Raw genomic sequence first — 27664 nt, 5'->3', positions numbered from 1 at the left:
ATGTTGTTATACATATACTTTATAGATTATTGAATATGTTATATATAAACCTATCGAATAATACATTATAGTTCTTTGATTACCTTTAAATTAACATAAGTATACAGGCGGATTAAATGAGCGGATCCGGAGCGCCTTAGCTGGAGTTGAAGTCCCGGCAGCGGCTATGAAATGAGGGGCTCCTCCACACGTACATATAGATGTCGTTACAACTTAAAAGCAGATCCATATTGTACTAGCGGTAGCCAATGGAAGAATGGTAATTTAAGGTAGGTCCCACATTAATGGCTGATTAATTTAGCAGAAAAATCCTGAAAATTAAAGGTAACGCCTTCACCATTTATGCTTAGATCCTAAAAAGTAGTACCCATATGTTATATTGAGTTATTAATTTTTATAAAAAATAAAAAATAAAAAAATACTCCGTATTATATATTTTTTATTATATAAATAAAAGAATATGTCGAATTTTTTTATGAAATACTCCCTTACTTTTTCCTTAATAACAATACGACATTTCTTTCCATTTACTCAAAGAGCCCACAAGTTATATAAATATAACACAGTACATTGTGGAATATATGTATATATATGTTGAGAGAGAGAGAGAGAGAGAGAGAGAGAGAGAGAGAGAGAGAGAGAGGGGTGGGTGGGTGGGTCGGGAAGACCTGATGTTGACAAAGTTTTCATGTCACTCACTGTAGGAGAGAGTCCTGTGTTTTATGTGAAGACTACTTGTTAAGTATAAATAATTAATTAGAGGTAAATTAATAGACAGATACAGTTGCAAAATTCTTTTCTTTTTACATTCATTTTTCCTCATCTCTCTCTCTCTCTCTCTCTCTCTCTCTAGTCATAGCTTTTGTTCTAGAGGGAGATATCAGCCCAGCAGATCGAAATCTCCAATCTTTAGTTGAGTTCCATATGAGGGAGGGAGGATCTAAAGCTTCTTCCATAATTCTTGGTTTCATTTCATAGTTATTTCTATTACCTCTTGTGTTATTTTATTTATTTATATTTCTCTTTCTCTCTCTTGTTTGGCTTTGGCAAGTCAGAGACACAGACAATATGAACACCTCTGAAATTTCCCATGAATTTTCAATTAGGGTAGAACTCAATATTACCCGTTGAATGCTTCAATCCATGAATGGTTCTCGACGACAGCAGCCATTCCAGGACGTGGGGCGGTCCAAGGTAATTATTTTTATTATAATAATAATTATTATCATTATTAATTAATTAATTATCAGAGTTTCTTGTTTTTTAAGATTTACTCGCCTTTGACTGCGACTCCTGACGGAGAAAAGAGAATAATTCGTTTCATCTCTTTTTCTTACAATCTTGCCTTAAAAATTAGTCTTCTGATTAGTTGAATCAATCCTGTGTTAAATTTGGCTTCCTTGGCTGAGATTTGTTCAATTTTTTCCCTCGATTAGTTGCTGATGGTATCGAATATTCTGTTCTTGTGTGGTCTGTAATTGATGCTGTGTGATCATCTACATAGGATCTACTTTGAAATATGTTGTTTTTTTAATTCACAGACTGTGTTTACTGCATCATCTAAAAGTTTGATCTTTTTAGGCTGCATGTACTAATCCATATGTATAATGTTTTATGTCATATGTAGTAATAGGAACACAAATACATTAACTCCATGGAGAACCTTAATGAGGATTCAAGCAATGGTTTCTGGCCCTTCATGTTTGGAGACAAGATTCCGATGAATGGACACTATTACGGATTTACGCAGCGCGTCGATAATGGTTATCTGCGGCATGAGAAGGATGTCTTGAAGCAAAAAATGCTCCAACATGAGGCAGTTTTCAAGAACCAGGTATGAGTCATTACAAGGATTGTCCTAAACGTTGCTTTTGTTAATCTCCACCTGTTTAACTGAAATGCATCAGAAGAATGAAGGCTCGGAATTTCCATTCGTCGTACAGGTTTCTGAACTCCATCGTCTCTACAGAATTCAGAAGGACATGATGGATGAAGTCAAGAGGAAAGAGCCACAAAAGCATCGAGCATCGATGGAACCAGCTTCATCTTCTAGCATTCGAGGGTCTAGATTGTCTTTGAATGATGCCGGGAAATGGCACACGCTGTGCTTTACTTTCTTGAATTCAGAAGTTAAGTACAAAGATTCTCCAGCAAGTTATGCTAAAGGTTCGGAAGGATTTGATTCAAGACCCTTGAAGGCGAGGAAGAAGTTGTTTGATCTTCACTTACCGGCTGAGGAATCTGTAGATACTGAAGAAGGAGAGATATTTCAGAGGCAGAAACCAAAAAATGCTTCTGCTTCTGCTTCTCCTTCGGCCACATTGTGTGTTGATTTTCTTGGCCGTGGCTTGCGAAATGAAGAGACTAAACGAATAAGTGAGCCCACAAAACCGCGCGCTGACTGTATAGACATTGACAGAGAAACTGCGCGTGTTCGCGATGGATTCTTAATACCTACAGCTGATGACAAAACTAAAGTTGACGATAGTCGATGGTTCTTCAATGTGGATCACAAAGGTAAACATTGATGGGAGTTCGTATTTTTCAACTGCTCGAGACTAACTCAGTCCTGTTGAATGATTAGTTCATTCCTGCCTTAACATGTAGCTTTTCTTGCAGGATTCAGAAGAAGCAACCTTAGTAGTTTGGTAACTCCAGTTACGTCGCCTTTACATTCCCATCTAGGGCAATGCATCCTTAGTCCAATCCATCCTCAGCATGATTTAGATTCAGAAAGAAATCTTCGTCACCTTAATAATAGCTACTTGGATCCTGCAGCTTCTTGGACTCAAGGTTCATTCCCATTCTGTAGTCCCTCTGGTCAAGTTTCTTCGAAGATGCTTAGTAGAACACCGCAGCCGTCTACTTCGAGCCAAGTATCATTTCATGAAAAATGGCAAATCAATGCTGGTTTTAGTTTGAATCCTCCTCTGCGAAGCGAATTTAAGCCGAATGGATTTTATCAGGCCTCTACCTCAGGACCATTTGCTGGCGATGTAGCGATTGAGTGTTCGACTAAATATCAGCTGCAGAATTGTATGAATGGCTCATGTCAAGAAGATCTAAAACCAGCAATGGCTATTGACTTGAATGAAGCTCTTTCAAATAGCTCATCGAATGAGGTTGTGATCCCGCAAGATCTCAAGAGAAAAGGCGAGCCTGTAGACCCTGCGCCGGCATTGCCTTGGCTTAAACATAAGCCAAGCTCTACAGATTCGGGTAAGAAGAGAAAGAATGGAATGATCGACATTAATGTAGCTTGTGAGGCTGATGATCAGGCTGCTGCCGAAGAACTTACCATCAAAGAGACGAAAAAGAGTGCTTGTGTCCGAGACTACATTGATTTGAACACTTGTGCAAGTGATTGTGAAGATCCTTCTGCAACCTATTGTGATCGAACGTGTGCTGGTGTTAAGATAGCCTTCGAAATTGATCTCGAAGCTCCTGCATTCGCGGAGAGTGATGATGATTTTGATAGAGTGTCGAAAGAAGACCATCAAGGGGACACGCCGTTGGCGTTGTTAGAGACTAAACAAGAACAAATGCACGACAAAGTTCTTCGAAATGCTGCAGAAACAATAGCTGCAATCTCCTTATCAGGTCGACAAATCAGTAGAGATGACGAAACATTGTTAGAGATATCGGTTCACTGGTTTGTTGATGCTGTATCTTCGAACGAACTTGAGAAGGTTTCTGTCGAAGGATCGAGACTTAAGGATGGCTCGTCGCAGCAGGATTCATCCAATGAGATGGATGAGTTTGAGGTGTCGACATTGCAGCTACAAGAAGCTACAGAAGTTGACTACATGCCTCATCCTTCGGCTCCCCAAGTTGAGAAAGAAGGAGACATGGAAGTAGATACTGTTCCAAGCAGATCGCGAAGAGTTTTTTCGAGGAGAGGGAGGCAGCGGAGGGACTTCCAACGGGATATCCTTCCCGGTATGACGACATTGGCGAGGCATGAAGTGACCGAGGATATTCAGACATTTGGAGGGGTGATGAAGGCTTTGGGACATTATTGGAACCCCGGAATGGCACGAAGAAATGGTGGCACACGGGGCAGACGACGAGCTCTGTCTGAAACTATCCCTGCAGAGACACCAATCTTGGTCTGCGCTGCTCCATCGATGCAAAAATTTACCGGCGTTGAAGCTGGTCTGGAAGAGAGAAGACTAACAAGGTGGGGGAAGACAACAACCAGGCGGCCGCGGCGACAACGATGTCCTGCAGGTAATCTTCAACCAGCTGCTGTCTTAACATGACAAGGCAGGGGTTTTTGACATTGATATCGAGCTTTTAAGAACTGGCAATGGCGTCTTTGAGAATGTAATTCCTTTGGTAAAACTGAAAAACTTAATTATGATTATAAGTGCAATATAAAGATTGGAAATATTAAGTTGAGAAGGCCCTAAAATGGGCACAAAACTACACAAGAAACCGTAACTGTTGGTCATGTTGTGATTCAGCCTTCAAGCATAGCCTTGGCAGCATCAATTAGAATTGGCTGCAGTTCGCGGGTTGCTCGCCCGAGAACAGTGTACCCTTCTTTGTCCTCGGCGTCTACATCAGCCCCGTGTCTTATGAGGAGGAGAGCTACCTGCAAATCGATCACAAGAAAGATGCAGTTTTACTACCGGCTAGTTTATATTATCCTTCATTTCCATGTGGGACATAAGTTTTTGTTGAAAATGTTTAGTCCCTACTCTGCTCGGCCTCGGGTTTTAAATCACAGAAAAATCTGATTTTATAAACATTGTTGCAGCATAATTAAGTTGATGCCAGTAAGCCATTCTGCAATACTATTCAACTAGCCATGGGCGACGACATAAAATCAGAACAGCAAGACTAAAATGTCGTTGTGAAGCTTTTTTGTATTTTCTGCACAAACTAAAAACAAACTCATTGGAAAGATGAGCTATAGCATCAGTTTTTACCTCTTTGTTCTCGCATATCACGGCAGTCATGAGAGGAGTTTGCCCAGCTTTATCAACATCATCAATCTCTGCTCCTTCCTCAATCAAGAATTCACAGAGCTCCGCGTTCCCAGTACTTGCTGCACGGTGCAATGGGGTGCATCCCACCTGCACAAAAGTGTTCGATATTCAGGGATTGTGGAAATTATAAAATAGCTTGAGTGCATAATAACACATCAAACTGGTCATATGTATAGAAACTCCTAAGCAGTTGCAAACCTTGTCCTTCACGTTGATCTTTGCACCGTGTGTGACCAAAATTTCAGCTATTTTTAAGCGACCCTTGCTCGCAGCATAATGTAGAGCCGTGCGGCCGCCAGCAGTTTTCAAATTTGCATCAGCCCCTGTTTCCAAAACATTTTTGTATCCAAGTTAAAGTGAGTGCAAAGAACTGAAGCAGGATAAAATCATGTATTTTAAACACAATCAAATGTTTGAAAGATAGAAACTGAAGCTGAAACGATGATTGTTCACTGCGACAACTCGCAGATCTGTTCAACAACTAGCACAGAAATGCTAACTGGGGGATTAACAAAGACAAGATTCCTGATAAATCGGTGAAAAAGATCGACAGCAAGAAGGTGAAAGCAATCGAATTGAAAGTGAAAGCGAAAAACAGGTATCACTTTCAGGGTTCAGCTTTTATTTTCAGGCAAGATGCAAAAAAGGCTTCTGGAGTTTCTTAAAGCTTTCCTCCATCGACTAAAATTTGGAGTGCTGACCTCGATTGAGTAAAATTTCCACAATTTCAAGATTGCCACTACTCGCAGCAGAGTGCAGTGGCGCCCATCCTTCTTCGTCGGAACAGTTTATAACTGATGGATTTGCAGCTGAAAGTACTTCCACAACCTAATCCATCCACAAACACAGGCCAAACTCAGAAATGGAAGAAGATAACTACTGAACTATGGCAGCGCTTTGTGAAGTAGTAAACCAAACTACCTCTACGAATCTAAAGACAGCGTAAAGAAAGTGAAAGCAATAGAATTGAACAGACGGACCTCTTTTTGTGACGATGAAACGGCGACGTGGAGAAGAGAACGGCCGTCTTCATTGCGAAGTTCGAGGGTTTTGACGAGTTGGTCTTGAGAACGCGATCTGAATAGAGAGGAGTCGCCGGACTCGGCAGCCTTAAAGACGTCCTTGTCTTTCATTTCTCTTGCTGGATTATCGTCAATTTCCATGGCAATCGCCGCCGCCGCCTGCGTGCGATGGAGGGCTTGGCTTGGAACACGGGTAGCCCAAAAAATCAATAAATAATAATAATAAATATAATTGCCTCATATAGAAATTAAGAGATATACTTATTTAAGAGGACCGGAACTTGAGATCCCTGTTGATCATGAAGTATCCAGGAAAATGGAACGGTTCGATTTACTCCGGACCAAATTGCACGAGGACCGGGACTCTTAAATGGAGGAAGAAATGCCAACGAAGAAGAAGATGGAACTAATGGAAGTGGGACTGTTCGTTCAAACTGTGTTCTCAGCCTAAATTTGGTGCCTTTGACAATTTCCGGAAAGCCCGATTTCTTATCTCGTCCAAGAATTGCTTTCCAATATTTCCCTTATTTCTTCTCCCCTTCTTGCTCCAAATACTTCGATCCCAAAACAACAATGGATATGCTGGATAGCTTTTCGAAGAAGAAGGAGCCGGCCAAGAAGGAGGATTCCGGCAGCAAACCCGATGAGACCAACCACCATCCCACGAAGTCCGATCTCTTCCACAGCGCCCAAGTGCTGGCGGACGTGGCTAAAAGCCAGCTCCGCCACGAGCCCGGCAAGCATGACCAGGCCGAAGTCAACAACGCCACCGCCGACCTCCTCAACGCCGCCGCCGAATACGGCAAATTGGATGATAACAAGGGCATCGGAATGTTCATTGACAAGGCAGAGGATTATCTCCGGCAGCACAAGTCATAGATTTTATTGACGGCTTCTGTTCTGCGTTCTTCCGACTACACAAGATTCTTCTTTTTTTTTTTTTTCAATCTTTCAGTTGTAATCTTAGGGTTCATCCACACACGCAGTTAGGACCAGAAATAACCATACTTTACTAATGCAAGAACATCACATTGTCTAATATCTTTCACATTTCTTCATCATACGTAATAAAAGCGCACAGACAAACCAAATTATGTATAAATATCAGCTATCAAATCTTAGCCTTAAATAGCGTGAGAGAGAGACTCTTATCGACGTTGTCATTCTTCCTCGATGCTTTTTATTGCAAAGTGATCCAAGAAATGGCAATGCAGTTTCAGACACAAGCTGGGGCTTTAAATCCCTTGAGTGTGGCAAAAACTATTGAATCTGGCGCGACTTTAACAGGCAATGCGGCGGCAACGAGGCGCGGCTTCAGCGCCGGAATGTCAAACGTCGCCGTAATCCTCAAAGGCGTCCCGTTTAGCAGCAAAACATCACTAAGAATGTCACCATCTTTGGGTGTGAGATGGTATTCTTCTCTTGGAATTATGTCTCTGTATTCTTGTTGATACAATCTCGTGTCATCCGTCACCGTAACTTCAAAGCTTGTTGAATTCGACATGTTGATTATCAGCACCGAAATGCCGGTCTGAAACCAAAAGAGATTTCTACCTTGAAAAAGCTCGTGATCATTAACGTAAGATAGAATTGAAAGATTTGCTTACTGTTCTCTTCGAGCAATGAGAATAGACGCGCAAGTAAGGGGAGCTAGCGTGGGAGGCGGAGAGCACAGTCGATCCCATCAAGCGATGCCACAGAAGTGCACTGCAAAAGGGAATCCAATCTTATTACAACCAACATTTCTGCCACAAGAATGAATGCAACGAATCCTTACCCGTAGTAATCTGGATTCGGGATGAAAGAAGTTGTGTTGAGTAGACCGTAGTTTCCTCCAATTAATGATTGCCTACAGAAAACCTTGTGGTTGAATCTCGCCGTCATTCCCAATTGATCCAAGTACCTGTTACACGTCGAAAGCCAGTGTTTTTAGGCCTGATCGTTTACTAAACACTAAACAGGGCAATTTTCATCATCGAAGGATAGATGTTTACCAGAATCCGTTAACGAATGTATGCGATACATATTTGCCACCGCTGTTGTAAGCCCCGCCGGCTTCCCCAACCCAAGCTCCCGACCACGGCCCGAATAGCCTGACGCTCATTTCTACGTCTCTGTACGTCTGCGCTACTTGATCAAGATAGAAGGGGTTCTGAACCTTATCGATTAATGTTGGATCGACACCTAACAATACACATGGGAAAAGATTAGCCAAGAATTCGACTAGGACAACCTCATTCAATCCGATGTAATCCGTTGTGTGTACAAACCTGCACCAAGGTTGTAGATATGGTGTGTCACACCATTGACAACATTAGGTCCTGAGGTCTTCAGGAAGGTTTCGAACCATTGCTTGTCATAGAATCCGCCAGGACCTAAGACCTTTGGCCGCGTAAAAGGGTCGGGATATAGCTCCTGAACTATACGTTTTAGGACAACTATATCCCTTCCATATTGTTCTGGCCCTATTCTTGCAGCAACCCCACTTCCACACAGCTCATTTCCTGAGCGATAATCTAACACATGTCATGTTGTGTTTGTCAATCACTGTAGTAATGGATATATACTCATCATCTTTGTACAATTTACCAAGTTCATAAGAATCGATCTTGTGGCCGCGAGTGGCAGTGTACTTGATGAAGTCATAAGCATTTCTTGCGTTCCAGTCACCCACCATGAGCGAATCGTTAGCTGCAAACTTCCTTCGTCCCAAGAGGGCGTTCAAACTGAACGTTACCCGAGCCCTGCACAAAAATGCTACCTTATGGTATATGCTTTTCTTACAAGAACATCTAGTGCAGTAAATTTGTCAGCACTTGAAATTGTACCCGGTTTTAGTGAAGAAACTGTTTAGGACTTCCCATCTGTCCATGTCTAGACAGCCGTATGAAAATCCAAACAAACCATTATCATTTCTTCTGAAATGTGGGCATTTTAGAGCAAATGGTCCGACTTTGTACAGCACCTGATCTTGCAGAGAACCTCCAATTCTGATCCGAAGAGGACTGAATGCTGTTTTTGTAAGATCAAAACATCTTCAATCAAATTAAAATGAAGAAACTAGGCCACAGCACGAAAGAGTTTTTTTTTTTAATCCTTGAAAGTATGATGAACTTATCGAACAGTCTCCAAATCTGTTACATCATTCATCCATTACACGCCTTCAAAATGATTGAATCAATCAATGGCAAAAAAACAAGCTAACCTTTAACAGCATTTGCAAGAATCCTGTTTCCCAAATCCTGCAAGAATGGAACAGAAGAACACAGCTGCAGCTTATGCCAAGTTTCATTTCCCTGATAAAAACAGAAAAAGTACAAATTCAGACAAATCCATTACCAGAGTGAGAATGCCTGCTTTCCCCCAGGGGCACTGGTTGTAGTTGCATTTAGTCTCCGGCCACCAATCCAGAGTAGCACATATGAAGTTTTCATCGGTCCGGGCTATGGCGGCGGCTCCCCTCACAGTCAGTCTCACCTCTACTGCGCAGCACAAATGCAATAACGACAGGAGAAGTAAACAAATTAGACCTCTGAATCCCATCTCAAACCGATCCTGGAAGATAATGTAGCCTAGGAGTATTTTAAGACGTCCACATATTTGCTGTCAAAGTTTGCCAAATAGAGACAAATCTTGTACTTTTATTTCACCCTTCCCATCCTCCAATCCTTCATCAATCAATACATTTCTGTTCTTGAAAACATATATAGTTAAAAGCAGCCCAGAAGAGTAGACTTCAAGAAAAGAACAAAGGAAAAGAAATCTTGTAAGAGTATGGGATTGTAAATTGCAACTAAACCGCGCAAGATAATAGCTTTATAATCGAGACCCACCAAACATTTATTGCATTTGGAGATAAATTTAAAAAGGGTGGGCAATGAATCGATTTGAACTCATTAACAAAAAAAAAACTTTAAAGGCAGGGCATGTTGTTTGTCGCAGCTGTATTCAATAGTCACCGTAATAGTGAAGTGTAATGTCTGCCCCTGTTATTATTACAGTATATTATAAACTTCGCTCTCTTTATTACATACATACAAATTCCTCAATTCGTGAGGAAGCCGTTAAAGCAAGGTAATTAAATAAGTTATCGCACCTGGGGCCAATCAAATCTTGAAGTTTATGGGAGTCGGTGATGTCCTTTTCATGGGAAGCTCTTGAGTGAATATATATATGGATGTAATATCGGTGGCCATTAGAAGCCTCCAAATGGGGTTTCGTTTCAACGCAATGATTAAAGGGCCTTTTCTTCATCCAAAGACGAAATGAAACCCTCACGGGTTTGCATATCTGTAAAGTTATGGTGTGGGCCGAGGTAGTCTGTCTGCCCTGCCTCCTCCTGTCCTGATGACGATTGCAATCGATTTTGGCACTTGCGTGGTTGTTTGGCAGCTTCTGTAAAGTACGCTCTCCACATATCCATCTTTCTTAATTTTGCAAAACCTAGCCATGGATTTCCGAGGAGGAGTGCTAATCCAACCATGGTGTCGGGCCAGGACTCAGGACCGAGAGAGAAACCAGTTCGTTTCTCCAACACCCCCACCACGTGAGGTGTTCGATGAAATGTCTCTGAAAAAAGCTTAGTTGTAAACTAGTGTCAAAAAGATTTTTGCTTTTTGATTTGATTTTCCAGGCTGAATGTAAGCTTTGATGATCTGATCTGATCGGATTGAGACTTTCGAATTTTCCATACTCAAAAAAGTTGAAAAAGATGAGTCGGAGGTTTGGTGAAGTATTCCTATTCCTATTCCTTAGGGTTGCTGTTCAGTTTGAGCTTTTGCTTTTGGGCAATATGCACAAAGAGAGAAGCAAAGGTTGAGTTGTAATTTCCCCTTTGTTAGAAAATAAATAATACTTTCATTAATTCCAAGAAAACTTATATATATTCTATTTATAATAAATATATTTTTTATTATTATTAATTCCAAGAAAACTTACCTAAATTTATAGGTTTTGAATAAATTTATTTTTAGTTATAGATTTTCCTAGAAAAGATACCCAAGTTGGGAAATGTGATAGGCAAGTCCAACTGCAATTGGTGGCCAACAGTTGTCTCATTCTCTCTCTATCCTATTCTTGACATAGATTTAGTGAAAGAAACCATCTTGGTGCCTTCTCAAAAAAAAAAAAAAAAAAAAAAAAAAATAATTGGACCAAATCTAATAATTTATTAAGGGTGTGTTTGTTTGAAGGATTTTGGTGGATTTTCACTATTCATCCAATTTTTTCCCCCAAAAAACATCAAATCAAACACCTATTTTTCATTTTTTATATTATACTAAAAATCAATTTTACATTCAAAACATCACATCAACACCTATTTATATCACATCATACAACTATTCAAATTCAAAATTTTTGCTATTCAAATCTCAACTCAAAATCCAAACCACCAAACAAACACACCCTAAGTATGTTTGACAAACAAAATATAAATAGGATGTTGCTAATTTATTCAATCAAAACCATGACTATTTTATTTTAACTAACATTTAATTATATAATATAAAGATAAACTTGTTTAAATATTTGACCCCAGCGCATAGTAATTAGCCTTAATTATGGTATTACATAAGGTATGCATTAACGGTACAAATGTATATTAACATAATGTAGGTTGAAATATCTACTTTGATATTGGAAAAAAGAAAATGAGAGAATTAATATTATAAAAACACTTACTAAATAAAAATATATATTATATTAATGGCCCAATGAAATATTATCTTATTATTGTTATTTTCATTAAATTTAACTTTAAAAATCTTCAAAATTTTAGACTTTATTTAAGCAACACATTTTAGAATTCTAAGTATTTATTGTTTTAAAAAATATCGTATGAACAAACAAAAAAAATATATTTATGTAATTTTACTATTAATAAATTTTAAAAATCCAAAATTCTCAATCAGCATCCAAATTTAAATGTTGGGTCATTTTGGGCCTAATGATACTTTTTACAGAACAAGTGAGGCCCAATTACCCATATTTCGGGTCATGTTCTTCCTTGTTGCCCATTCCACTAATTATCTTTTATCATATATTTTTTGGTAAATTATATAAAATCCTTTCTGTTTTCATAAAAATACATAAAATATTTTTTATTTTATTTAATTTCAGATAAATGTTGTTTTATTTCTAATAAGAAAGCTGAAAATGTTTTTATTGTAAGTCACTTTTAATTTGATTCTTAAAAATAATTCTAAAAGTTTTTTTTTTTTTTTTTTTTTTTTTTTTTTTTTTTTTTTATATTTATAGCTTTACTTTATTTTGTAAAATCAACTCCTTTTGGTAATTCTCCCTCCGTGCCAATACCGTGTCTGCTGCACTATAGACACGGTATTTTAGAAGGAGTGTAATTAGTAGTTAATTAAGAATGTATTAGTGAAAATAATTATTATAGAATATAAATAATTATAAATTAAAATTAAGATAACTAATTAATTTAATTAAAATTTTTTAAAAAATAAAATTAAAATTTTTTAAATGAGATTAAAGTATATAATAATTTTTTAAAAAATAAAAGTGACATTGTATAGTATGGTACGTGGGACGGACAAAACGAAAATGTGAACATAGTAGGAGGAAGTATAAATTAAATGTTTTCTGAAAAAGTGAAGACGATTGGTAAGTGATGATTGACCATTGATTTCGTGTCGGTTGGACGTTTCTAATCAATGTCTATTTATTTCTTTTTATGTCCATTAATTGTCTCAATTAAAACTGTAGCAATTCTTTACTGGCAGATTATTAATAATAATTATTATTACATAAAAGCAACAATTCACAATAAATTAGTGCCAAAAAAAAATAAAAAGTGTAATCTGAGCAGTTTGTTAGTTAATAAAAATGAGAATATTAATTAATAATAAAGCAAAATTAAAGACATAACACGTGATTATAGTACACCAATAATTGTTGGGTATGATACTGTAGCAACAAATCATGTGAAATATATAAAATCTTAATTTAATTAATTTTAAAAGCTTGTCAAAAATTATTAATTGTAATCCAAATAATGTATTAATATATGTAACAAAACGTACATTTGCTTCATGGCTTTGGAGCTACAAAATTTAAATAAATCATTCCTATTTTTAGACACACAAATTACATTAATTATATGTCTATGATCTGACAATAATTCATTCACCATTAATCAAAATTAAAACAAAAGTGTCGCAATTAATTAGTTACATTAAACTATAAATTATTTTTCATTAGGTTTAATTAGTTCTCTAAATGCCTTTTGTATTGATTGTAATGGTACAAATGAGTCTACTATTGAAATATTATTTATAATTAAATAATAAATTTTAAATATAAAGTATGAAAATTTCAACAACAATAATCAACTTGAAATTCACTGTTACTTTTTTTAAATTTTAAAATTATAATTGTATGATCAAACTAAACAAGTAAATTAAAAAAATAATAATTATTTAAAATCGATCCACATGAATTAATTGAGTAGATTGCTGCAACAAAAATTAAAATTTCTGTATGTTAGCCCATCAACATCGAAACCAGCTATGATTTAATTAATCCTGGAGTTATTGTCACTACTTGTAAATTTATTTCATTTTAATATATTAAAGTGAAATTAATTATGGGATAAAATAAAATACATTAAATAGCTGCATGAATAATATTGTATCCGAAGTCCCTAATGGGACATAGTTTTCTTTGTATTGATTAGGGCAATGTATGTTATACGACTATTTATTATTATTATATTGAATAAATTTAATTATACTTTATAGGACTTGATTAGAGTATTAATTAAATTAAAATAATTAATATTCCACTGAAAGCATATAAAATATAAGATGTCAACTTATGGTTTGAACTATACATCGTATGTTGTATTAATTTTTATAATGTGCTATTCCTTTATATTTGATAATATTAAAATATACCATGTATTATCTTATTATTTATCTATATTTAATTTACTATTCGATTACTATTGGGATATGAAACCTGATTATATCGTAAGGGATATGATTTGGATATTATATTTTAGATTTTAAAGATATGATTTGGATATTATTGTCAAAGGCTTAGGCTATAAATATTCGTGTATTCTCACTTTAACATATGCCTGCGTACTAGAATTTCTGGCTTGGCAGCGCCCCCAGACGTAGATCATCGTGATCGAACTGGGTTACCAAATTCTTGTGTTGTTTTGTCTCTGTTGTCTCATCTTGATTTCCCGGGAATTTCCTTAACAAGTGATATCAGAGTCTGGTTCGTTGGTAAAGTGGATTGGTAGGCATCGAATATTGATTGTTGCTGTGGGAATCCCTCGTGACTTGCGGAAGCTTGCGGAAGTGCCTTGTGTCGAAAGTCTTCTGGCGGTGTTGGGTCGGTCCCGACTGGTAGGTCAGGCAGCGGTCCCTTTGTGATAGGCGGTACAAGGTAGGTAGGGAAGGATAAGGTTTCGGCAAATGCAGCGGAGAAGATATCAAAGATGTGCTCTCATATCAAGTGAGCCTTGGGTTTATTTGTAGGAGTCAAGATGGGTGATCATCATGTTGTCAAGGTATTCGATGGTATGAACTTCGGTTTCTGAAATATGCAGATAGAAGATTACATGTATGGTAAAGATCTAGATGCGGTATTGAAGAATAAATCCGAAGACATGGATGAAGCCGAATACAAGAAGATCGACAGGAAGACGATGAGTGCGGTTCCACTAACCCTTTGGAAGAATGTCTCGACTGAATTTAGATTTGAGGCAAAAGGAAACGGTGAAGATCAAGTCAAAGTTGAAGCCGAAGAATAAAGACAATGAAGATGCAAGTCAAGTGGTATGTTGGAACTGCAAAGGGCACTTGAAACGACAAGTGCAGGGCGCCGGAGAAGGATCAGGGTTCAGCAAATGCAACGGATGAGATATCCGATGCGCTGATTCTGAGCGTCAACAGTCCAATGGAGTCATGAATTTTGGTCTCAAGAGCGTCATTCCACTCATGCAATGATTCGGGAATCATGGAATCCTATGCCACATGTAATTTTGGTGTTGTCTATCTTGCAGATGATGAGACACTGAAAATTGTAGGTAAAGGAATGATTCGAATCAGAACACCTGGGGAGTGGAGATTGGATGAGGTATGTTGAAGTGGAAGATGAAATCAGTCTTCAAGTGGGAGATTATTGGGATATGAAGTCTGATTATATCCTAAAATCTAGGCATATGATTTGGATATTATATTTTAGATTTGAGAGATATGATTTGGATATTACTGTCAAATGTTTAGTCTATAAATATCATGTATTCTCACTTTAACATGGGTCTGCGTACTCTACAGTAAAATTGATCTTAATGGGTTACCAAATTCTTGTGTTGTTTTGTCGTTGTTGTGTTATCTCGATTTCTTGAGAATTTCCATAACAAGTTATTTATTGTAATCACCATGTAAATTAAAATTTATCACCACTGGAGCAGCAACCTGTTATGTATATGCATTTCATAAAAGTATATGTGATGTATTTTTATTTTTATTATTATTAATTTTTAAATAAAGAATTAGAGTAGAGAAGAATAAATATTCCACCCAATCTGCAACTTGAAATTTAATTTAATTTAAATATCAAACACGAAAGTGACACACACTTTGAGCACAATTTGCATGTGTACATAAATTACATTGATAAACTTCTTTTAATTAATTAATTTGGTTGACATTAATTTTAACGTAAGTTTAACTGTGAATATAATGCTCAATGAATAGTTATACTCGTCTGCTCATTAAATTGCAGGGTAAAAGTTTTATTTTATATTGATTTATTAACAGTAACATTATTATAACTAAAAATTTATATTAGAGTTAATATTTATTTGGTTTGTATTTCTTATCATACGTATACACACCACGTATAACTGTATTAAGTACTTTCCAACAAAAAAGAAAAAGAAAAAAAATCAAATAAAAATATTATTTTTTATCTAATACAAAAAACATTAACTAGAAAAATATAAAATGAGCACACCATATATATATATATAGTATTATTACGTCATTTTGGAATATTTATTATTTGGTTATATATTAGTCCTTTTTTCCGCTCTTAATTTTTTTTTTAAAAAAAAAAAGAAAAAGGATTAACTATTTCTGCGATTATTTATTTATTTTTTAATAAATTTTTCTCAGAAAAGAAAAATGAAAAATCAGCTGTACATGAAGAACAGTAGTGGGCGCAGTACTCTCTCTTTCTCACTCCACAGAAACCCTAACTTCCCAATTGATTCTCTTTCAAGGATCTCATCGATTCATCAGTTAATTCCTTGCGCCTACCGAAGATATGGAAGGGAAGGAGTGGACGATTCCCGATCAGTTAGGTTGGGGAATTGGCACCGAGAGCGTGGACCATGTTTCCTTTCTCGGTAGTGATTACGATGAGAGTGTCATGCTCGGCGACTTCGGGTGGACTGTTCCGGCGGATTCTGGTGACTTCTCCGGCTGCGACGGTGGTTTTTTCGATTTCTACCGGATTGAATCGGATTTGGCGGGTTCCGATTGCCGTGTTGTTGATGCCGAGGACAAATCGACTCCCAACGTAGGGGATGATTCGAATAGAAGTATTCACGAGCCTAATGACAAAAGAATCTATAGAGCTTCAGATTTGTCGCCGAGCTCGTCGGAAGATCCAACGGAAAAGCCGACGGAGCCTGGAGGCCTCGCAGTAACCGCCGCCGGAAAACCGCCATTAGACACAGAGTAAGGTTCGCTAAATGCATGCAGTTATAGTTATAAACCGTTTTTTTCTTCACAAAAGTGGAATTAAAACGCCGGCGTGCGCCATCGTCGCCGCTATTTCGGCGACGGCGTGCAATGAATTCTTCCTTTTTCGGAACCGACAAAATACAAAGTGCTTTTTTCCTATAAAAAATCCCTATTTCTTCCCCACACACTATTAATTAAATCTGAGCAAATGTTTTAACTCGTATTTACGTTCCACTTACCTCATCGTCATCATGAGGTATCTCTGAGCAAATCCTCGACATTACGTATCTCTGTAATTTGCTTTTATTTTCTGAAATGTTCTTGTATTGGCTAAACTTTACACACAATTGATTCTTGTTGGTCTCATTAAAGATGAATATCAGGACACAGATTTTAATGCTACCTCAGCTTTGCTAGACAATATAATGATGCTTACTTTTAGTGGCTCAATTTTTTTCTGCAAAATTGCAATCGAATTGTATATGAGAAACTCTTACAATGGCCTTTATCTGAAAGTAATCTATTGTTATCATTGAATTTAAGTTATTTTCTTATTGTACATAAAAGGCCACATGCTAAATGTTCTATAATCTGGAACAGTGATGATATAATTTCTCCTAATTTCAGGGTTTTTCCAAGGAAATTAGTGCCTAAAGGCTGAAATCTTTGTGCTATATCTAATTATAAACTTGTAATTGTGCAATTATCATTACACAGAAGCAAGGTTAGAAAGAAAGGGCAAAAGCGAACTCGGCAGCCGCAATTCGCCTTCGTGACAAAGAGCGAAATCGATCATCTTGAAGATGGATATCGATGGCGAAAATACGGCCAAAAGGCTGTAAAGAATAGTCCATTCCCAAGGTATATTGTGAGCATATTTATGCCTTTATACCTTATGTTAATGTTATATAGGATCTATGATCTATCTGGCTTCTTCTTCTTCTTCTTCTTCTTCTTGAATCAATGACACAATGTATTATTACATGAACAGAAGTTATTACAGGTGTACTAACAGTAAGTGCATGGTGAAAAAGAGGGTGGAAAGATCACGGGAGGATCCCACAGCTGTGATCACAACGTACGAGGGGCAGCACTGTCACTATTCTGTCGAGTTTCCCGCTAGAAGTTTTAGATGTGATGCATTTGCAAGGCCTATAGCCCCTGCTGCTGCTGCTGCTGCTGCTTCGAACAATCAATTTTGTTATCCAACTGCAACATTCTTACAACATCATATGCAGCAGACTTGTTCGATTTTGATCTCACCCCCACCACCCACCTGGCCCAGCTCTAATATTAATAAAGAGAAAGTTCTCGCAGATCAATCTGGCCTGCAGATCTCACCCACCTTATGAGGTAACTAAATGCTTATATTAGTTGCTTGAGATCGATAAATTGTGTCCATATGAATTGAGGGTTTGGGATAGTTGAGGTTGTCAATTTTAATTAATCTATATAATTTTGTATCTGCCGACAACAATCTTGGTGTGTATGTAATGATTTGTTCTTGAAAAATTTATTCTTTTTCTTCGTCTTATTTTCAGGATGATGTTGGTAGTGAGTGGCGAGGCTGTACTGTACTCTTCTTAAATCACCAAGTTCAGACACAGTCTAATTAATATTACTGCTTCTTGGGGTCCTGTATGTATATCTATCTATCTATCCATCTAATTACCTTGTGCGTATATATATACATATATGTTTGTATGTCATTGTCTGTGGTTTACATAGCAATGTGAAAGTAAAAAAATAAAAAAATTAAAATAAATTAAATTCTCTTGTTAACTGTCTGTCAGTGCAGTGCTTTGTCTGCTTCTGTCAACATTGCGTGAAAATCAATGTTGCTTCTGTCTGCCGACGCGACTTTTTTCACCGCCCTTTGACCTTATTTAAAATAAATAAATAAATAAACTTTGCTGTAAATAAACAGTGTGTTTTTACTTTATGCAATTTCCAATTAATGTTTCTCCTTTTATTTATTTCTGAAAGTGGGCAACACATAAGTTTCAAGAATTTGCAAAGCGGACATGGTCCACAAGTGATTGGGCCCACAAACCGAAGAAGTTGGTGGGCCAGAAATCACTTTTTGGGCACAACGGCCCAACTAATTCCGCAGTCACATGGCATAAATAATTAAATAGTACTCATTCCCATACACAATTGTCAATCTTTTTCGACTCTTTTCAGCTTTCAGTTTTCTTTCATCCTTATTCCCCACAAACACAGAGGTCAATTACCGGCACATTAAAAAATAAAAAAATAAAATAGTAACAACAATAATAATAACTGTAGCTTGCAAAGAAGAAGAATTGGAAGAGCATGCTTTCAAAGTTGTATGATGAAACTGGTTTGACACATGTAATATATATATATATATATATATATAATAGATCAATAATATAATGTCTTTGTTTATTATTATTGATTGGCTTTACGAATCGATGTTCAACCACCCAAAACCCCCAAAATTTATTCCCCACCAGTATGGTACCAACAAAACAATGCTGTTATTGTTGATTGTTCATACATGGTCTGCCTGCATTCTTGAACTAACCTTTAGTGACTGACTTAGTGACTACATACATAATGCAATATATATATATATATATCTTTTCCTACTCAGTTTTGTCTGTTCCGGACACAGTTCAATTTTGTAAGAGAAGCAGGCAAAGTCTGACTTTGCACCAGTAGCCATAGCATAAACACACAATACATGATGATGATGATGCAGCAACACACAACTAACTGTATATATTTACACAAGAGGATGGCTAAAAAGTCTTGTGGGGCTCCCCACCCCAAATGATCATCCTTTTTCCCCTCAACAAAAAAGAGAACCTTTAATATAAATATATGGATTCATTAATTTCTGATAGATGGATGAATGTATGGATGGATAGTGTTATCCATCATGTTCCCCTCACCCTCGTCATTTCTCATATATAGATATGCATTTTTCAGTTTCAGATTCAGACAACTCTGAGTAAGTGATGGAGGTTGTTCTATAGAAATCTAAGGAAGCTTAGAGTTAGAGGTCATTAGGACAAAAGGGATTTGGAATTTAAGCTTAGGATAAAAAAAAAAAAAAAAAAGGTTGGTTCCAGGCAATGCATTGTGCTCAACTTTCAGGCTGACAAAACCTGTAATTAAACACAATCAGCAAAACCAGAATACTTAATTTTTTTGATAACGGGGTGCAAATAAAGGCTAGCAGGAATCTTAATCATCAATGCTTTGCTATCTAAGAACTTATGTGCTAACAAATGATGTAATGTCAGCAATTTAAATTTGAAGTCTGCAAAACTTTTTTGGCTCATTAGGTAATGAATTCATGAATTCTGCTTACAGTATTATCAGCTGATGTTCTTCTTGTCTGTTCGACTCCGCCGAGGAGCTTGACATTGTTGCTGTCCGTAGATGTTTTTTGTCTTTCTTAGAGCAGCCATCTCTCTTGCATTGCCAAGAAGATCGGCGGCTCTGTTCATGATCGGCGCAAACTACCACGGCGAGAATTGGCCACTCCCATTGTTTCCGTCTTCCTCCGGCGCAGGAAGATTGAGATCGAGCAAATCAGGCTTTGCTGCAGGAGCTCGACTGTTATGTAGCTCGTGGTTATGTCCGCCGATGAAATGCGACCTTTTGTGACCACCTAAGGCCTGGCCATTCTTGAATATCCTGTTGCAGAATGGGCAAACATGTCCCTTGTTCTTTTTAGCCTTGCTGTTCTTCTTGTCGACGTAGTTTTTCGATGATGGCTTCTTGGCGCTCGATTTCCGGTTCTCGACAACCTTAACGAATTCAGCAGAGTCGTCATCATCGTCGTCGTCTTCATCATCATCATCGTCATCGTCTTGGCTGTTGTCGCCGCTGTACTGGGATTCGCAGTACACGGTGCTACGCTTGTGGCACGGCCTGTGGCCGCCGAGAGCTTGGTAGGACTTAAAAATCTTCTTACAGTTGAAGCATTCATACTTGCTTTTCTTGTAAGTGCTGCAGCTACCGAGGTTGTCCTGAGAAACACAGCTGCTTCTCCTTCGCTCATCTTCTTCGTCGTTGTATTTTTGCTTAGCTCTGTAGTAGCAGCCTCTGTCTCTGCTGTAGCCTTGTCTGAATTCAGCAGGGCTGTCCGGAGGCTTGCTGTATCGCCGGAATCCGTCGACGGATACATCGGATTCAGCTTTGCCACATTCGTCCAAGAAGTATCCAGAATCAGAATTCTCCATCTCAGCCATTTCAGCATCATAATCATCCCCTCCAATCTTGTTAACGATCTTAGCTTTAGATGACTTAGTTTCGAAGATAACAGAGTTGTTGTCCGATGATTCGACGACAGAATTCACACCTCCCTTATTCCCAGAATCTCTCGACAGCAGCATCAAGCAAATAGCAACCTCCTCTTGCTCGTCCCCATCGATCTCCGAAACAGAAGACGAGCCATTGTTAGCTGCTGCTAAAGTAGTGAAAGAAGAGGACTTGACAACGATCTTCTTGCACTTGTTATTAGCCTTAGATGATCTGGTCCGGATGAGCACCCGATCCTCGGCGGCGGCGTTGGGCTCCTCAGTGTCGGAATGGCTATCGACGGCGAGCTTATGAGTTTCACTGGTCCAAGAATGATCATCTTTAAGGAAAGCAGGCTTGTCCCTGTCGGAATGGGAAGCCATATGGCCACAGAGTGCTTTCAGTGATTGAAATCCTTTGCCACATTGCTTGCAGACTCTTTCTTGTGGCAAAGGGAAAGTTGCATCCACAGCCCTCCAAGTTTTTCTGGGATTCTCTCTCAGGCCATAGTTGGATTGCTGCTGCTGCCCAATAAGCCCAAAAGATTCATGATTCATTGCAGCAGCAGAAAAGAATGGAGAAGAAGGAACCTTGGGAGGGGGAGGGTGAAGGTGAGGGTGAGGATCAGCAATGGCGATGGAAGTTTTCTCCTCAGATTCAGCAGAATTTGCAACCACGTGAGACCTCATGTGACCCCCCAAGGACTTCCCACATGGGTACTTCTTGTTGCACAACTTGCAAACAAACCTCAGTTCTTGATCCTCCTCCATCCCTAATGACTCAACTACTCTAAAAAAAATTCTATTCTTTTAGTAATTTCTTTCTTTTGTCAAAACGAAAACCAACAAACAAGAGGATAAAGAACAATAATAAGTAAATCAAAAGATGAACAAACAGCAACAGCAACTACTTAATTCCTCACCCCCACCATTTTCTTGATCTCTCTCAAATATTTTGCCCAGAAATAAGAGAGAGCCCAGATCAGAACGAAGAGGAGAAAGAAATCTGGAGAATGGGGCACAGATCACAAAGTCTAAACTTTTGGAATCAAACAAGTGATGGAAACAGAATCATCGAAGTGGGCAGATGTGACACTTCTGGGAAAGTGAGAAAAAATAAAAACACAGTAGACAGAAAAGTCCCACAACATAAACAGAGAGAAAACACATCCTCTCCCTCTCTCTCTAAAAACCTAAATCTGTGCAATCGCGAGCAGCAGCAGAGAAGAAACAAAAACGAGCAAGACTGTAACCCACCCCTCTATTAATTAATTTCTGATATTTGAAGACTTTAATGTTGAAAAAATCAAAGCTTTTGAACAGAGATGTTCGCTAATGATGGCCTTGAACTAGCCCCAGCCTATCACCATTAAGATACAAAACAGACCTCGAAGACTCTTTCTTCCCCATATTTCTCTCCCTCCCAATGCACACAGATACACACACCTCATCCCTCATATTCTTTTATCTCTCTATCTCTCTTTCTCACTCTACATATATATATATATTTATTCTATGGTATGAGGAGAGAATTCCATGCAGGGCAGAAAAATTTGAGAAATGGGAATTAATTGAATGACGGCACGTGTGCTTGTGAGAGGAGAGATTTCTTGGAATTTATTTTATTTTATTTTTATTATTATTGTTATAGTTTTTTTTTTGGGTATTCCACAAATTTGTTTGATTTCTTGATTAAGAGAACCTTATAGAAAATAAATAAAAACAAATGAAAGGGCTGATTTAAATTTAGTCTGAAATGTAACATTACATGGTTTCAAGAACTATGCCTCACATTTGTCCCTTGCTAAAATGTCACACCTTGTGAAAGGTCCGAATCCTCAGCAGGTTGTGCAATGACTATTGTGCCCCTCAACAGAATGGGGATCATCAGTTATAATGTTGTGGTTGAAAATAATACTTAACCCACTAATCAGGTTATTACAGAGTCAAAAACTATCTATATTTGTTGTGCCTGTGGTGGCTTTCTTGGAGGAATTAAAAATAATATTTAAAGTGGGATCAAAATTAAGTATATTACTTTCTTTCTTTTAAATTAATTAAAACAGTTGCTGCTCAGGGAATAAACATATATAATTTGGATAAATAAGTCACAATTTGATTTGAATGTAGTGTAGAAGAATAGTATTCATAATAGCAAGTATTTAAAAACAAATAGTACAGAGATCATGAATGACACATTAATTTTTGAGATCTAAGTTTTCATTAATTTGGTTTGCTGTATGGGAGAAAAGAAAACATCTAAACATGGGGTGGTGCACAAGTTATCATCATAAGTAGCCTTAGAGAGAGAGAGAAAAAAAAGAGAGAGAGAGAAACCCTCATTCTTTCCTCAGTTACTACAATTCATTCCTAAATGTCTACACCAAGAGATCACTACATGTTAATTCTTAACACATTTATATTGAAACATAAATCAGATCCACTTTCTTCAAGTATTTTGTTACTTACTCATTTTTGTAAGAACAACCATGTTACAATATTGCAGTATATAACTCCACCCCCCCTCTTTCTCTCTATTCATTCAGTTAGCTAGCTTCCCCATTGATTGAATTCCAATTCATGTATAATGTGTATATGAAAAATGTAAATTCTTCCATTTTTCTGGTGTTAGCTTCTTAAATAGCAAGAACTAGGGCAGTGCCAGAAAAGTGATTGTAATGGAAAGTTGAAAAGGCAATTAAGCATGACTTGTTAATGCAGAAATCCTAATCTGAGAAAATTAAGAAAGTAAATTAGGCCTTTCTGGTATTAAAAGATAGGATACGTGTCCCAAGTGAATGGATTTGCTTTCTTGAGAGGGTTAGTTATGGAATGGCTCAACAGCCTAACACTAATTCATTACTTCTTCTTCACTTTTGAGTAATTATCTTTGGTTAAGTTAATTAATCAATTAGTTGACTTAAAAAAAAAAAAAAAAAAAGTAGTTCCTCAAACCACTTCTGTATTGTATATATACATATATACATGACAAGTGCTTTCACACACACAGTGGTCACCCTCAGATTATGCAAGCAAGCAAGTGCTATTTTGAATGTATAAATGAAAATTACAGGAATTAGCAAAGACTTGATAGAGATTCTTGATTGTGTTACATCCAAAAGGGCCCACCTCAAAACACCTACAAATTGAAAGATAATAGTGGAAGGACTCGGTGGACTCACTATTTGCAAATTGCCAGCTTTATTAATTTATCACTGCTTCTTAATAAATTGGCTCTTAATTATCTGGGCCATCACCTATTTGGTGAGAGGTTTTCTTCCAACACCTTCAAAGATCACATTAACCTCATGATAATAATAATAATAACAATAATAATAATCAACTCTTTTTCTTTCTTCTTCTTTAGTTTTAGTATTTTTTCTGTCTATTTTTCAGTGGGCTGTAGCTATATTACACCAGATTGATTGTCCTCTGGTGTTTTGAGTTTCAGTTCAGAAACCCTATCCTATCTATGGATATGTGGTTCCCCACTCAAGGTTCATAGTACCTGGGGAAGGCTAGGGTATAGGGCCTAGCTTCATTTACACCCCTAGAAAAAGAAAAGTGATGTGCCAGTTAAATTGTTGTAAAACATTTCGGCCATTATAGCTTTTATTTTTTTTAGCATGTATAATGGGCAACTGTAAATTGTCCCATTTTTGTAGCAAGTATATGTACAGCCCAGGAGATTTATGACTCAGGAGGGACAGACCAAATATGTGCACTTATTACTAGCCAATAAAGTCATCATTCAAATCACAAAGAATAGAGGCAACACACAGGATTTCCCCATGAACATAAATAAATCTACTGCTTCAATTAGATTATATTAACTGCAGTGAAACCAGGCACAGGTTTTCAATTTTTTTCTCCTTTTCCATATCATTAGATGTCTGCTTTTACACAATAATGTAAGGAGGATAAGCTTCAGAATTGAAAAAAAAAAAAAAAAAAAAGGGTATGCAATGCAATACTGCCATCATCCAATTTCTTGGTTTCTTCCATGGCTTCAATTGCTGCTACCCTTATCCCCACTGTTATTTTCAGGTTCTGACCAAAACTCATCCACCCAGCTTGTATCCAATTCTTGATCATCCAAAGACTCAACTGTGGATAAATCCTCTTCTCCAGCTAGATAGTATTCCCCTGTAAGAGTATGAGGATTCTCAATATCGGCATCTGGACCCAACGAATAAGACCCATTTAAGGGGAAATCTGCATGGGCCCCCAGTGGCTCGTCCTCCTCGTCATCACCATTATCCTCACTATCTGTCTCTGATAAATAAGATCCATTCAGGTGAAAGTTTCCATTGACAACTTTTGGCTCCTCCTCATCATCATCGCTATCTATCTTTGACATATATGCCCTGTTTTGAACAGCCCGCTTGTGGAGCATGAACACATTGAAGTAATAACTGACAAGCTCCCTCTGTGACCGAGTTGGGAATACAGCTCTAAGGGTCTTCCAAAATTTTCTACCCTGTGAGACGGGGTTAGAGAAAACAACTTTGTTAAAGATTCGTTCTTCACCTGGGGTCCATTTGCAGGCTACCACATCTCCCATTTCGTAGAATCCCAACTCTGTGAAATTCTTGTACCCAATGGTCTCACGTAACCTTTCCCTTGCTTCCTTTATGTGTTGCTGTACACATCTCATGGATAGCTTGTCCATGCAGCCACAATCGGTTCTGCCCTTTCCAGCTTTGATTCCATCAGCAGTCGAATCATTTAACTCAGGCATTTGAATTATACAAGTTCCCATTAATTTTTTCTCTAAATGTTGTTCTGCAATGCCACTAGAACATGAAGGTTCTTTCACACTCTTGTCTGGATCCCAAGGTGAAACTACAGCTTGATGTTCAGGTCCAACAGGAACTACTTTCCTGGGGTAACAGTTCAACCAGTTTACAAATGGATCCTCAAACTTTTTGGGCGGCCGACTCGGCTCATTGGAATCAGTATATTCGGGAATGTAAGATGGGAAAGAGGTATTCCCATCTCCAGCATCTTCCTCACTACTACTGCTGGTGACCAAAGATAAAGGGGCACTAGCCTCCATATCTTTATCAGCTATATCAGCATCAGCTCGGTCAAGCTGTCCATAAAACTGCAACTCACAAATGTTGCTCTTTCCTTCACCTAATATATAACATAATGACTTCAGGATCAATAAATGGTAGACTTGAGATTATGCCCATATAATGAAATAATAAGTTTCTCTGATCATATTCACCAAAAAACTTGGACACTCAAAAGGAAAACAAGGGAATATATGGAGCAAACACTAAAATAAACATAGGTAAGTAGCAGTTTCTTGTGTCTGGAGCAAATATTACAAAGTGCACAGAAAATGTTTTGATAGAGATGTATTCCATACCGAATAGCCCATATTACCTGCAGAACCAATTTCCCAAGTTACTTGAGATTCTTCTGTATTCAAGGTATGGTTTGAGGTGCAGTCCAGCTGTTTATGTTGCTTAAAAGTGTTCTCAGAGAAATTTTCCGCTTCTAAAGGACGTTTAATTCCCATCTTTTGTATGGCAGAGCGCAAGAATAAAAATTGACTCCAGTCCAATTCTGAAAAGAAACAGAGACAACCGGCAAATGATATACACAGTTGATGCACTAATTATGATACAAAGATCAGTAAACTCCCCAAAAACTGTGCAACAATAATGAACATTTGAGTGGCAACAGAAAAAATTAATCAAGTATGTTGAACAGCTACTGTAAAGCAATAAATCACTTTTTGTTACAGCAAAATCAAAACATGACCACTTCAATAAAGAAATGCTCATCAAATACGGTCAGAGGATATTACTACGGCTACCAGCAATGCACACCATAAATGCAAGGAACAAACTAGATACCACAATTACTTAAACGCATAGAAATTCAATCCTTTATTTTGTCCATCAACATGTAGCACCATAAAAGGCAAGAATAACATGGCAAAACATCCACAAAGACCAACAAAATGATGCAAACACGAAATATCAACTTCAACGTGAGTTAAAAAAGGCACTTCAATACAAAAAAACAAGTAGGTTTCGCGAGCACAGACCGACAGGCCGTTTCATTCACCTTACATAACCTCAGAATAGTCAATTGATTTTAATTTCAAGACCCATGCTATTCGTGTATGCCATAAAGAAGAAGAATCGCATAAAAAAACAGAGCTAAAAGAAAAAAAACCTATTTCGCATAAAAACCCTAACCCTAGATTCACAATCGCCCACAAAAAATTAAGAAAATGATACCAAAATTCGATTCACAAAAATACGTACCGAAACCCTAAACCAATTCCACAGATCCGACGAGTCTTAAAATCACCCACCACGGGTACGCAAACCCTAGATTCCAAAGATTGCCAGAAAAAGAAATAAAATAAAAATTAAAGGTTCAAAATCAATTGACAGAGACGAAACCAAAACTCAACGCCGAAATAGCGAAAAAAAAAAAATCAATAAATAAAAGAAATAAATCGAACAGATCGACGGATGAAAACCTAAAATTCGGGATTCCCCGAAAAAATACAGAAAGAGGGTTCAATCGAAAGAGCACAAAGCGAATTGAATCAAGAGACCATCGAATTCGAAGATCAAAACACAGATTTACAAGAATTTTCGATACCCCAATAT

The 27664-nt window shown here is 37.5% G+C and overlaps 6 protein-coding genes across 13 annotated transcripts; 2 read left to right on the top strand and 4 right to left on the bottom strand.

Annotated features, from left to right (window-relative positions):
* The first annotated feature begins 784 nt into the window (after nt 1-784).
* On the top strand, nt 785-4272 carry LOC127260693 (uncharacterized). 3 transcript variants are annotated; one of them, XM_051288558.1, is made up of 5 exons: nt 785-977; nt 1107-1194; nt 1628-1834; nt 1908-2517; nt 2620-4272. In XM_051288558.1, exons 3-5 carry the CDS (start codon nt 1655-1657, stop codon nt 4260-4262), a joined length of 2433 nt encoding a protein of 810 aa, XP_051144515.1. In that variant the 5' UTR covers nt 785-977; nt 1107-1194; nt 1628-1654; the 3' UTR covers nt 4263-4272. The 3 variants fall into 3 exon arrangements, with proteins under 3 accessions (XP_051144515.1, XP_051144516.1, XP_051144517.1); XM_051288559.1 differs by having other exon boundaries at nt 785-1194; nt 1944-2517; XM_051288560.1 differs by lacking the exons at nt 785-977; nt 1107-1194 and having other exon boundaries at nt 1679-1834; nt 1970-2517.
* A 38-nt stretch (nt 4273-4310) lies between these two features.
* Nucleotides 4311-6411, bottom strand: LOC127260696 (uncharacterized). Of its 2 annotated transcripts, none has more exons than XM_051288565.1 (6): nt 6278-6411; nt 5975-6197; nt 5696-5822; nt 5193-5317; nt 4935-5081; nt 4311-4597 (listed from the first exon to the last, which is right to left on the bottom strand). In XM_051288565.1, the coding sequence occupies exons 2-6, from the start codon at nt 6155-6157 to the stop codon at nt 4463-4465; spliced, it is 717 nt and encodes a 238-aa protein (XP_051144522.1). In that variant the 5' UTR covers nt 6158-6197; nt 6278-6411; the 3' UTR covers nt 4311-4462. The 2 variants fall into 2 exon arrangements, with proteins under 2 accessions (XP_051144522.1, XP_051144521.1); XM_051288564.1 differs by having other exon boundaries at nt 5975-6192; nt 6278-6399.
* A 636-nt stretch (nt 6412-7047) lies between these two features.
* LOC127260694 (heparanase-like protein 2) lies at nt 7048-10251 on the bottom strand. 3 transcript variants are annotated; one of them, XM_051288562.1, is made up of 10 exons: nt 10113-10251; nt 9356-9704; nt 9222-9258; nt 8845-9028; nt 8606-8760; nt 8287-8532; nt 8011-8200; nt 7794-7919; nt 7624-7723; nt 7048-7547 (listed from the first exon to the last, which is right to left on the bottom strand). In XM_051288562.1, the coding sequence occupies exons 2-10, from the start codon at nt 9557-9559 to the stop codon at nt 7233-7235; spliced, it is 1557 nt and encodes a 518-aa protein (XP_051144519.1). In that variant the 5' UTR covers nt 9560-9704; nt 10113-10251; the 3' UTR covers nt 7048-7232. The 3 variants fall into 3 exon arrangements, with proteins under 3 accessions (XP_051144519.1, XP_051144518.1, XP_051144520.1); XM_051288561.1 differs by lacking the exon at nt 10113-10251 and having other exon boundaries at nt 9356-9966; XM_051288563.1 differs by lacking the exon at nt 10113-10251 and having other exon boundaries at nt 8287-8520; nt 9356-9959.
* A 5939-nt stretch (nt 10252-16190) lies between these two features.
* On the top strand, nt 16191-18656 carry LOC127261048 (probable WRKY transcription factor 57). 3 transcript variants are annotated; one of them, XM_051289202.1, is made up of 4 exons: nt 16191-16740; nt 17464-17607; nt 17750-18099; nt 18288-18656. In XM_051289202.1, exons 1-3 carry the CDS (start codon nt 16325-16327, stop codon nt 18096-18098), a joined length of 909 nt encoding a protein of 302 aa, XP_051145159.1. In that variant the 5' UTR covers nt 16191-16324; the 3' UTR covers nt 18099; nt 18288-18656. The 3 variants fall into 3 exon arrangements, with proteins under 3 accessions (XP_051145159.1, XP_051145158.1, XP_051145157.1); XM_051289201.1 differs by having other exon boundaries at nt 17741-18099; XM_051289200.1 differs by having other exon boundaries at nt 17738-18099.
* A 1243-nt stretch (nt 18657-19899) lies between these two features.
* LOC127260750 (zinc finger protein ZAT1) lies at nt 19900-22481 on the bottom strand. The gene has a single exon (XM_051288657.1). The coding sequence runs from the start codon at nt 21792-21794 to the stop codon at nt 20241-20243; it is 1554 nt and encodes a 517-aa protein (XP_051144614.1). The 5' UTR covers nt 21795-22481; the 3' UTR covers nt 19900-20240.
* A 2306-nt stretch (nt 22482-24787) lies between these two features.
* Nucleotides 24788-27376, bottom strand: LOC127260753 (uncharacterized). The gene is made up of 3 exons (XM_051288665.1): nt 27311-27376; nt 26418-26600; nt 24788-26162 (listed from the first exon to the last, which is right to left on the bottom strand). Exons 2-3 carry the CDS (start codon nt 26551-26553, stop codon nt 25033-25035), a joined length of 1266 nt encoding a protein of 421 aa, XP_051144622.1. The 5' UTR covers nt 26554-26600; nt 27311-27376; the 3' UTR covers nt 24788-25032.
* Between the last annotated feature and the right edge of the window lie 288 nt (nt 27377-27664).

Source organism: Andrographis paniculata, unplaced genomic scaffold (assembly GCF_009805555.1).
Source record: "Andrographis paniculata isolate CXL003 unplaced genomic scaffold, ASM980555v1 Contig62END, whole genome shotgun sequence".
In the NCBI taxonomy this organism is placed as follows: domain Eukaryota; kingdom Viridiplantae; phylum Streptophyta; class Magnoliopsida; order Lamiales; family Acanthaceae; genus Andrographis; species Andrographis paniculata.
The sequence above is the reverse complement of the archived record's forward strand: the minus strand, read 5'-3'. Positions and strand labels throughout refer to the sequence as shown.

What these genes read in the sequence shown, in the direction of transcription:
- LOC127260694 (XM_051288562.1), bottom strand. Translation starts at nt 9,559, where the DNA reads ATGGGATTCAGAGGTCTAATTTGTTTACTTCTCCTGTCGTTATTGCAT. An exon ending in TATCTACAACCTTGGTGCAG is followed by an intron (nt 8,201 to 8,286) that starts GTTTGTACACAC and finishes GTGTATTGTTAG; the next exon opens with GTGTCGATCCAACATTAATC. An exon ending in CCGAATCCAGATTACTACGG is followed by an intron (nt 7,724 to 7,793) that starts GTAAGGATTCGT and finishes TCCCTTTTGCAG; the next exon opens with TGCACTTCTGTGGCATCGCT.
- LOC127260750 (XM_051288657.1), bottom strand. Translation starts at nt 21,794, where the DNA reads ATGGAGGAGGATCAAGAACTGAGGTTTGTTTGCAAGTTGTGCAACAAG.
- LOC127260753 (XM_051288665.1), bottom strand. Translation starts at nt 26,553, where the DNA reads ATGGGAATTAAACGTCCTTTAGAAGCGGAAAATTTCTCTGAGAACACT. An exon ending in TTGGGAAATTGGTTCTGCAG is followed by an intron (nt 26,163 to 26,417) that starts GTAATATGGGCT and finishes GTTATATATTAG; the next exon opens with GTGAAGGAAAGAGCAACATT.
- LOC127260693 (XM_051288558.1), top strand. Translation starts at nt 1,655, where the DNA reads ATGGAGAACCTTAATGAGGATTCAAGCAATGGTTTCTGGCCCTTCATG. An exon ending in AGGCAGTTTTCAAGAACCAG is followed by an intron (nt 1,835 to 1,907) that starts GTATGAGTCATT and finishes GAAATGCATCAG; the next exon opens with AAGAATGAAGGCTCGGAATT. An exon ending in CTTCAATGTGGATCACAAAG is followed by an intron (nt 2,518 to 2,619) that starts GTAAACATTGAT and finishes CTTTTCTTGCAG; the next exon opens with GATTCAGAAGAAGCAACCTT.
- LOC127261048 (XM_051289200.1), top strand. Translation starts at nt 16,325, where the DNA reads ATGGAAGGGAAGGAGTGGACGATTCCCGATCAGTTAGGTTGGGGAATT. An exon ending in AAACCGCCATTAGACACAGA is followed by an intron (nt 16,741 to 17,463) that starts GTAAGGTTCGCT and finishes ATCATTACACAG; the next exon opens with AAGCAAGGTTAGAAAGAAAG. An exon ending in AAGAATAGTCCATTCCCAAG is followed by an intron (nt 17,608 to 17,737) that starts GTATATTGTGAG and finishes TTACATGAACAG; the next exon opens with AAGTTATTACAGGTGTACTA.
- LOC127260696 (XM_051288565.1), bottom strand. Translation starts at nt 6,157, where the DNA reads ATGGAAATTGACGATAATCCAGCAAGAGAAATGAAAGACAAGGACGTC. An exon ending in TTTCATCGTCACAAAAAGAG is followed by an intron (nt 5,823 to 5,974) that starts GTCCGTCTGTTC and finishes TGGATGGATTAG; the next exon opens with GTTGTGGAAGTACTTTCAGC. An exon ending in AGATCAACGTGAAGGACAAG is followed by an intron (nt 5,082 to 5,192) that starts GTTTGCAACTGC and finishes ACTTTTGTGCAG; the next exon opens with GTGGGATGCACCCCATTGCA.